The sequence below is a fragment of the Carlito syrichta genome, unplaced genomic scaffold, assembly GCF_000164805.1.
Source record: "Carlito syrichta isolate Samal-C Ts95f unplaced genomic scaffold, Tarsius_syrichta-2.0.1 Scaffold219498, whole genome shotgun sequence".
Lineage (NCBI taxonomy): Eukaryota > Metazoa > Chordata > Mammalia > Primates > Tarsiidae > Carlito > Carlito syrichta.
Genome location: NW_007163594.1, coordinates 1 through 9,827, shown reverse-complemented (window position 1 = coordinate 9,827; position 9,827 = coordinate 1). Strand labels below are relative to the sequence as shown.

The window sequence follows — 9,827 nt, the reverse complement described above, 5'->3', positions numbered from 1 at the left end:
TATTGGTGTTCTGTTTCTTCTCTAACTTAAGGAAGTTTTCTTGCTATGTTCCAGACTTGCTGGTAATCGTTGAAAGCACAACCAAGTGTCTTCTGGGGCTTCTCTAACTGGCAGAATATTGAGTCTTGTGGAACTAGTGACCATACTGGGCTGTCAGCTGCCAAACCCCCATCATGAGCACTCTTTGACTGCCTGTAGAGTTGTTCAATAGGTCCTATAATGAGATTTGTAATTCAAAAGAGGATAATTCAATATTCATTGACACCAGAAGGAGAACACATGGACTAAAATGAGGACTGGAGAGTCACCCAGGAAGATACTGCATCAGATGAGAGCTTCAGCACCACCACTCCTGGCTTCCCAGACAGGTAATGAGGACCACTTGATTAGTCAGCCCATATTTTCAGGGGCAGGTACACTCTGGTTTCTGAAGAACAAGACAATCTTCTGCTTCTAATGTATGCTTCCCTGAATGACATAGCTCAGGCTGTGGTTTAGACTCCATTTCTCTGAATTAACATAATTCCTGCTGGAAAATCTAGAGTGGTTTATCTCTTGCTATATAAATTTCAATTATCTCATAATACAGACTCTTCAGATGGACTCATTTTTTTTTCTTTTTTAAATAAGGAGAGGCACTTCCATAACTTTATTGCTGGGGCTGAGAAGGAGAAAAGAGAATTAGGGTGCAGAGGGGACCTTATGACTTCCCTGTCTCAAGTTCTACCAATGACCTTCAAAACCTGAGCCTGATAAACACTCTCAGCAGATAAAGTCTCCAGGGGGAGCATCTGGGACAGCCCAGCCTCACATATCTTCATCCTTGGGTGGTTTATGTTATGGTTTGTAACACTGTGAGGGGGTAATCGTAATCCTGTAGACAGTAATAAGTCCCCAAATCTTCAGGCTGTAGGCTGCTGATGGTGAGAGTGTAATGTTTCCCAGATCTACTACCACTGAACCGTGATGGGACCCCAGAGTTCAATTTGGTTGCCTCATAGATCAGGAGATTAGGGGCTTTCCCTGGTTTCTGTTGATGCCAGGATAAGTCATTGCCAATGCTCTGACTTGCTTGACAAGTGAGGGTGACTCTGTCTCCTACAGATGCAGGCAGGGAGGATGGAGACTGAATCATCTGGATATCACATCTGACACCTTAGGTTGATAAAATAATAACAAATATACACATCATTAATTATGTTACAAGAGGATTTCCCTGAAGTGCCAGGCAGTACTGCTCATACTGCCTGAGTCAGTTCCTAGTGTTCTCCCTCCTTACCTGGGAGCCAAAGAAACAGGAGCCCCAGGAACTGAATGGGGGCCTTCATGTCCATGCTCTGTCCTGTCTGGGACTGACTCCTGCACGGGGTGTGACAAGCCTGTTAATAAGTCTTCAGGGTAGTGGGCTGTGCCCTGGAAACATGTAAATCAGCAAGAGAAGGGCAGGCTGGGCACAGCTGCAGAACTATCTCATTTCAATAACTCAGTACACGTGCCTTTTCCCCAATGTGCCAGGACACTTCTCTGCAGAGAACATGTTTCTCTCCAGAGGACTATTGTCACAAAAGATATTTAAAGTACAATTGTCAAAATTTAAAGTGGACATTAGGAAAAGATGTAATAATGTTTTGTTTTTGTGTTTCTTTAATTGTACTATGATTATGAAAGAGAATCTCTTTGTTGAAGGAAATGCACAGTAAACCCTTAGAAGGAGCTGGCAGGTAACCAAATTACCTTAAATGACTCAGGTGGGAGTAAAATGTATTTGGATTATCCATCTTCATCATTGTCAGTGTAAAATTGCTTGCTTTTTTGTAATAAAACAGTTCTCAGGAACATATTTATTAAAAAAGTTTGTAATGATCTTAAGCCATTGTTACTCCAATAAAATGCCTATCAATTCACAGCAGATGCACAAAGATGATACTATGATTAGTAAATGCCTGTCACTTACAGATCCACCATTACCTAGAGCTATAGGTCTCCTCACACCCAGGGACAGAATAGGCACCATCTTATTCTTGGTTTGGGGACCCAATATTCTACTCCCCATTTTGCCATTGAATATTACTTCCCACAGTTCATCAGCATAAGTGGCTCAATAGTGATTTCTGATCTGATTCCTCAACAAAAAGTTGTGTTTCTTGAAATATGCAATACTGGATTGGGATATACTTAAAACCCAGGATCATTTCAGGATCCAGTGGTCAGTTGCCTCCAAAATACAAAGACCAATGCCATATCCCCTGGATAATGCTCCAAGCTACACTCCTCACCAGCATGCTCCTGAGAGCACAGAGGTGGCTCTCTCAGAGGCTGTCTTTATGGAGAGCAGGTGGGTGTGTGGCAATGGAGAGATGCCAGGTCAAGGAATCCTTCTCTCCTCTGTGAAGGCAGCTGCTGTCAATGTATGTCCCTTCCAGGCACCATCAATGTCACTTTCTTTTTTACTCTTTAGAAGCAAGTGAATACATCATCCTGGCCCAAATACTAGGCTCCCTTTCCCATATCCAGGAGAGAGATTCTCCATCTCGTGACATATCAACGCTCATATACATGGAAAAATAACTTGATCCAGAAAAAAACTTGGACACAGATATGAACCCCTATATTTCACATCTATATCTTGGCCCAGGGCATCCCTGCCTGGTTCAGCAGAAGAGGAAGTGGAGGCAAATACATCAGTATCACAGACTGGAATTTAGGAATTCCAGGGAGGTCTACTGATGCATGACTATAGATGGCCAGATCACAGAGATGGAACCTGTGCACAAACTTTCTGCTGCATTTGTGGGTCTGAATTTTAAGGGAATTTGTAACTATACAGCCTGCTAAGATCCAACTTCAGCGATATGCAGCTCTGGACTGAAATACACATTTTGTCTGCGAGCAGACATAGCCGTCCTGGTCTTTACCCTGCACATTTCCCTTTCACTTCACTTCTGTTCTGCTGACACCCACAGTCATATCATCTCCTCACTGGTCTCCCTGAAGCTGGAAAGGCAGCTTTGCCTGCACATGTGGCAAAACACAAGGCCTGAAATAAACATCTCCTAAGACAGCCCTCAATCAGTGAGGACAGAGAGGTGTATACATACCCTAGATCCCTCACCTCACAGAAGATTTCCTCCATCTTCCCATATGGGTTTGAGTTCCAATAGTCCTCAGGTGTAGCGCCTACCCAATGAATATTTCCCTGTCTATTCTTCCTTCCTTGTGTCATTTTTGCTATTTTTTCCAGTGTGAAATCCTCATCCCTGGTCTATGAATATTATATTACATGTCAAAAGGTACTTGGCATGTGATTAACTTAAAGTTTTTAAGATTAGGAGAGTATCCTGGATTACCTAGATGAGGTCATTATAATAAGAAGGGTACTTATAGTTGGGAGGGAAGATGGTCACAGTCAGAGCAAAGCAGGGAGAGTGGAAAGGGATGCTGAAATGGTGGAAGAAAAAACCATAGACCAGGATTGTGTAGGTGTCTTGAAGCAGAGAAAGCATAAAATCAGATTATCCTTGTCCCTGCAAAGGCTTCCAAAGAAATACAACCCTTCTAACTCCCTGATTTTACTTCAGTGAGACGTATCACCTCTGGAACTATAAGATAAAAATGTGTTTTATGTGAAGCCAGTAAGGCCATGGTAATTTGCTACAGCAGCAATAGGAAACTAATGCAAGGAAAAGGCTGTCTTTTACCTACCTGACTATGTGGTTGTCGACTTTATTACTTTTTTTACTCCTCTAAATATAGAATATTAGAATAAATATGTTATATAAGATAATACTAGTCAGATGTTATCTTCAACTAAAATTTATCAATATTGATTATACAATTAATGAATGCCTCTCTGTACACTGTGGGATTTCATGTAGTTTTTAATCATAAAATTTACCACCAATTCATTTATGTGTAGCATTAGAAAGTTGAATGTGGAGGTTAAAACTGATCATCACACCTTTAGACAGGTTTTTCCTGAGCCACATTTGCATAATTGTCTTTGGGCCGATATAGCAAACTTCTAGAAATGTGGTGGTTTAAAACAACAGAAATGTATTCTTTCACAGTACTGGAGGCCAGAAATTTAGAATCAGTTTCAATGGACCAACACCATGGTGATGACAGGATGGGCTTCTCCAGGGTCTCTAGGGGAGTCTATCCTTACCTTCTCAAGTTTCTGGTAGAGTGGAACTGTTCTTGGTTGTGGACACATCACCCCACATTTTCTTCTCCCTTACTCTCTGTTAAGTCCCCCTCTGCCTCTCTCTTCTAAGGACACTTGTGATTGCATTTAGGGCCCACCTTGTTAATGCAAGATAATCTCCTTGTTGCCAGATTCTTAATTTATACCTGTAAGGGCTTTTATCATAGACCCCATGGAATAAAATATGATAATGTGGGAACCATTCTCAGTATTAAACTATTATAGATCCAAGTCTCAGTGATGGTATTGTACTCACACCACATTCTTTCTGTCTTTTCTGTCTTTCATCCTTGCCTCCTCCTTACCTCAAGATCATAAATCACTTTAATTTCCTAAGTGGATCCAGTGCCACCAGTGTCCAAGTAAGATTTAGAGGAGCACACACAGAGAGGTTTTCTCTGGATTTACTTAAAGACTCTTCTCTGTCCCCAATTATTATGCACAAGAAATGACATAGACAAAGAGAGCACTTAACCATATAGAGAGAAGCTGTCTCTATAGAGGGAAATCTATGATTCTCTGTATCTCTTACTGTCATTGTGTGTGTGTGTGTGTGTGTGTTTGTTTGTGTGTAGGAATCTCACTGTTGCCTAGACAGGAGTGCAATGGCATGCTCACAGCTACCACAGCCTCGACCTGCTGGGCTCAGATGATTCTTCTGCCTCAGCCTTCCAAGCAGCTGGAACCCCAGGCACACACCATGATGCCTGGCTAATCTTGTGATTTATTGTAGAGATGAGGTCTCACCCAGTTGCCCAGGCTGGTCTCGAGCCCTTGGACTCAAGCAATCCTCTCACCTCCACTTTTCAAATGTTCAGATTATATGCACCTGTGTCTCTTACTGTCTTAAAGGGTCTGTGATCATGTTTTCAGGGAGAGAATGAGTGCTCCTTGAATCTAATACACTACACTAGGACTTTTATCAGAAAATATGATTCACAAAAGGCAGTAAGTGTTGGCCGCAACAGAGAGGGATTCTGCTGGGCCAGTGGATTCTGAGAGAGACACTGTTGCCTGTGCTAGACAAGGTGTGGCTCCTAATGCCACTTCCTGAGTACATAGTGTTAAATCTCTTAACACAATTTGCAAGTCTGTTTATTGTTCTGAAGATAATCATTTGATTAGAATAGCATTTTAGTAGCTCAGAACCAAAGGTAAATGTAATATGTCATCACAAATAAAAACAGAAAATGACATGAAGGTAAAAGAGAAAACATGAGACTCAAGTCATTCGGTAAGAGGGTGAGATTTTCAGTAATGAAGCACATGGGTCATCAAATTTCAGAGGAGAGGGACAATCAGGGAAAGAGAATGTACAGTAAGGACAAAATCTTGGTTACTCACAAGAAGTCTACAGGGAAAGAGAATTCTCCTTCTGGAGCACTAGCTATCAGAGAAAAATCCTTAATGAAAAAAATAAGAATTAAAAAACAAGAGGACTTACAGTTGCTGTGTGCTCAGCAAATTAACTAGGCACCTTGTAATGCAAAGTAGAATCAATAATCCCAGACCCAAATCTGACTACTCCCCCACCTTCATTGCTATTGCTCCACTCCCATGCAATCCTTCTTCATCTTTCACCTGGACTCAGCCATGATCTTCCCAGAGATCACATGGCTTGGTTGTGGCGTGTTCCTTGATAAATGGCCCTGACCTCAGACTTCTAACTCTGTGGCCTCCAGTATTAGTTCTAATTCTTTCTTCCCACAGTCAAACTCTTTCTCAGGACTCATTCTGGCTTCTTCCATGCTGTGAATTCAGAAACATCCTCCTGCCACCCTCCCAGGTAATCCAGCACTGGTCTCCCTGGAAACTTCGTAAAGCCTCCAAATGCAACTATAGAAGGAACCTGGTTGGAGTGTTTACATATGCACATCAAAAATCACCTATAAGGACGGAAAAGGCAAACATCACTTTGTTGTTGTGGGAATGCATACAATCCTTCAAGCTTTATCTTAAAGTTTTAAAATCTATTTCCTAACCATGGTTCTGTTTTTATGATCTGAAAGCAGGGAGAATTTAGGAGAATAAGGAACTAATTTACACTTAGCCTATAAAAAGAGAAATAAAGATATGAAGAGATCAGAATTCATAAACTCTTTGAAGTGGTCTGGGTTTCTCTAGCCATTGCGTATAACATGAGCAAGATGCCACAGGAGGACATCACTTATTATGGTTCCTACTCTTCACGCCTGAGTCTCCCACAAGCACACCTGTGATAAACGTGTGATCTCCCAAAGAGTAGGTCTGAATCCCAGCCAGACTCTATTTCTTGAGTATCATTTCTGGATAAATTAAAATAATTTTAGAAGCACTCAAAAGAAATGAAAGCAATGACTTAATTAACAGTAGGAAGTCTGAGGTTGGACTAGTTCAGGTTTTTGCAGCAGCTTGGTACAACAAAAAGGTCACATATTCCTTCTGTATTTATGTTGACATCCATACCCTATTGGTTCTTCAGGATTGGGCTCAATGTCACATGGTCTCAAGAGATCTGCAGAAGATTTCAGTATCAGGTCCTCTCATAACTCTTCCAGAAGGAAACGCAGGAAAAAGATCTTTACCTTCTTCTTTTTACGAGGGATCAGCATCCTTCTCAGAAGTCCTGCCTACCCCTCACTCCCTTTAACTCTCACAAGGACAGATAACTTACAACCCTAATCTCTTCTCCAGCTCTGGGCTAAAAGAGGCTCACTGCTTTTGTCAGGCAGAGCAGAATAGAGCTGGTGTCCAATATACCAAAGGAAGGAGAAGAATGCTAGGGCCGAGGTCAAGGGCTTTGTCAGGTTAAATTTTTCTGTCTAAGTTAACTGTGATGGTTAGGAGAAATCTCACAGGTAGCTTTATCTCATATGTTGGTTCAAGCCTGGCAGATGGCAATGAAGTCAAGATTCTAATTATTCAGATGGAACTGATAGCGTCAAAACTTTTGGAAATGTGACCTATTCATTTAAGGCCAGGTACTGGAATAAATGAAAAGAGATGTGGAATAGGGTTTTCAGACCAGGGCTAAGGCCAGGCTAAGGTCAGGCTCATACTGGGCTATGGGGGAAGCAACTGCTTCACTGAGCCATAGGACAGAGGAGGAACCAGAGTTCCCGGGAGGAACCAAAGACCCTGCCCACAGTGCTGCCTGGCAGAGGTTTCAGGGAAGGAAACAGTTCACACACTAATGGCACTTCACCTAACTGAAAGCCCAAGACAGGGTAAAAGTCTTAAAAACTAGTCCATTAGGTCTGGGTCTGGGCTCCTGGGGTCATCCAAGTGGAAAGGAACCTTCTGGAGCTAAAGATGGGACGTCAACAAATTTTTCCACCCCAGAGTCTTTACTCAGTCAGATTCTGTTCTGCTAAGAGAGAAAAAGAACAGGTCCTAACTAAATAATATATATGTGTACATGCTATGTAAACATGTGTGAAATATGGATAATATTTTGAATATAAATTGTATTGATATATATGTGCATATATGGTATATCTGTATTATAAATAAAATGATATATGTATAGAGAAAAATATAACTTTATTGGTGTAATCTATAATGCTTAATTTGGTAAACAGAGCATGGACATTTGACACCAGCAATGGATGTATCACATAATGGCCTCTTCCCCAAAGAAGAACCAAGGGTCAGAAAGGTCAGTTGCCACCACCACACCCCTGTTGGACAGAGCAATGACCCATCTGTTGTTGAGGACTCTGAATAATCCTAGAGGAAATATGGGAAGTATAGATCTGGGGCAGTCAGTTTGGGCTCCTAATACAAGAGTTTTGTCCCCAAAGCTCAGCATTGGCAGTTCCTTCTCTGGGTCTCCTGTCAGATAGAGCAGTGCACCTTGCTCATTAGCTGTGTGGTCCCAAGATAAAATCTCTCCAGAGCCTGTTCCCAGGCTGAATCCTGACTAAAGAAACAGGGGGTCTCTCTGCCCAGGTTTTTTTTATAATTGCACAGCTATCGGGACTCCATTCACAATGGGACACTATGAAGGCAACTCAGCTGCTGATGGCCAGAGTAACATCAGTCTGGCCCCACTTCTCCAGACTCAGGCAGGTATTGGGTCTGGGGTTCAACTTGAGCCAACAGATGCTCAGAGCTGGACCTGCTTTCTGAGAGTGCCAGGCTAGGAAGTTGTTAATATTCTGGCCACACCTGCAGGTGACACTGACTGTCTCTCCTGAACACAGGAAAGGAGGCTAAAGATGGGATCCACATAAATCCTTTCTGGCATCTACATGCAGAGCAAGCATGAACACCCCAATAACAAGAAGTAGTTCATTCAGTTTGATGAAATTCTGATCAGAAAGCACAACAGGTTAACCAGCTTATCATCATGGGAACATTTCTACTTAGTGGAAGCAAACTGAGGATGAAGTCTAAGTTCTCCTTTCTCCCCAGAGAGGCAGGTCTTCAGGAGAAAGCAGAAAAAATGGGGTCCCCATGTCCTTGATCTGCCTTCCGAGGCTGATCCTGCCCAAAGAGGGTGTGATGGTATATCCGACTTCCCGTATTGCCACACCAAAATACACTAGGCTGTGTGGATTAAATTTCAGATGTTTATTTTCACAATTATGTTGAATGGAAAGTTCAAGACCAGGATCCAGCAGAATTCAGTTTCTGACAAAGACTTTCTTTCAGGTTTGCAGATGCCACCTTCTCACCTTGTTCTCATATGGCCTTTGCATAAGAGACTGGGGGACAAAGAGAGAGAGGGAAAAGAAAAGCTCTCTGGTTTCTATTCTGAAAAGAAGGAATCCTATAAACTAGGGAACTCATCCTTCTAACCTCAATTACCTCATTATAGGGCCTATTTCCTTGAACCACATTGGGAATTAGGGCTTTGACCAGAATTCAAAGGACACAATTCAGTCTATAGCCAATGGGACTCAGGAAGGCAGTGGGGAGGAGCAAGTCTGCACTTCCAGTTTCAGAGCACAAAGAACAGAGAGGGTTTCTCCCACAACTGAGCACACTGGCAGCTCCTCCCAAATGCTCCAGGTCACACATGAGACCTCATTCTAACCTTAGTAGCTCTCTGTCAAAATGGGACACGTTTACCCTTACTATCCAAAATCAAAGATCGCTCGCTCTCTGGTTTATTGTGGAGTTTGTTTGCCATCTAGAGGCCAATATTTGACATAACAACTTATGGGATTTTAATTTTGTAAGTGAAAATAAATAAATTTAAGCTAAACTCTTGTACATGGAATCTGTTTGAAATTGAGGCCCATTGAAGAACTTAAAATGAGTCTGAGGAAATAAAAAGACATATTTCTTTCAAATAAGAACAGTATGAGTCACAAGGCTTTTTTTTTTACACCAATGACTTTTTAGTAGTAATAATAATTGGTAAATGACAACTTCAATAGGCAGTCACACATATAATTTTACACTCAAAAAGTTATTTTCAAGGATCACGTTAATACATTTTCAAATTAAAAAGCACAATCATGCAATGTGGGTTTATCAACAGATCCACTCACTGGAAAACTTCTCAAATGTATGCTTGAGACAAAAAAAAGTGATCACTGATTGAAACCCTGAGCATTTTTTTTTTTTTTGGTCTTTAAGAAGAAAACAATATTTTCTTCACTGTTTTCTAGCTCGTACTGGCTGAGGAATAGAA

General features: G+C 41.6%; 1 gene segment (V, D, J or C); it reads right to left on the bottom strand.

The window, feature by feature from the left end:
* Positions 1–832: 832 nt before the first annotated feature.
* On the bottom strand, positions 833–1,334 carry LOC110595022. The segment is given in 2 exon segments: positions 833–1,155; positions 1,280–1,334. Coding segments are annotated over 2 exon segments (378 nt in total).
* Between the last annotated feature and the right edge of the window lie 8,493 nt (positions 1,335–9,827).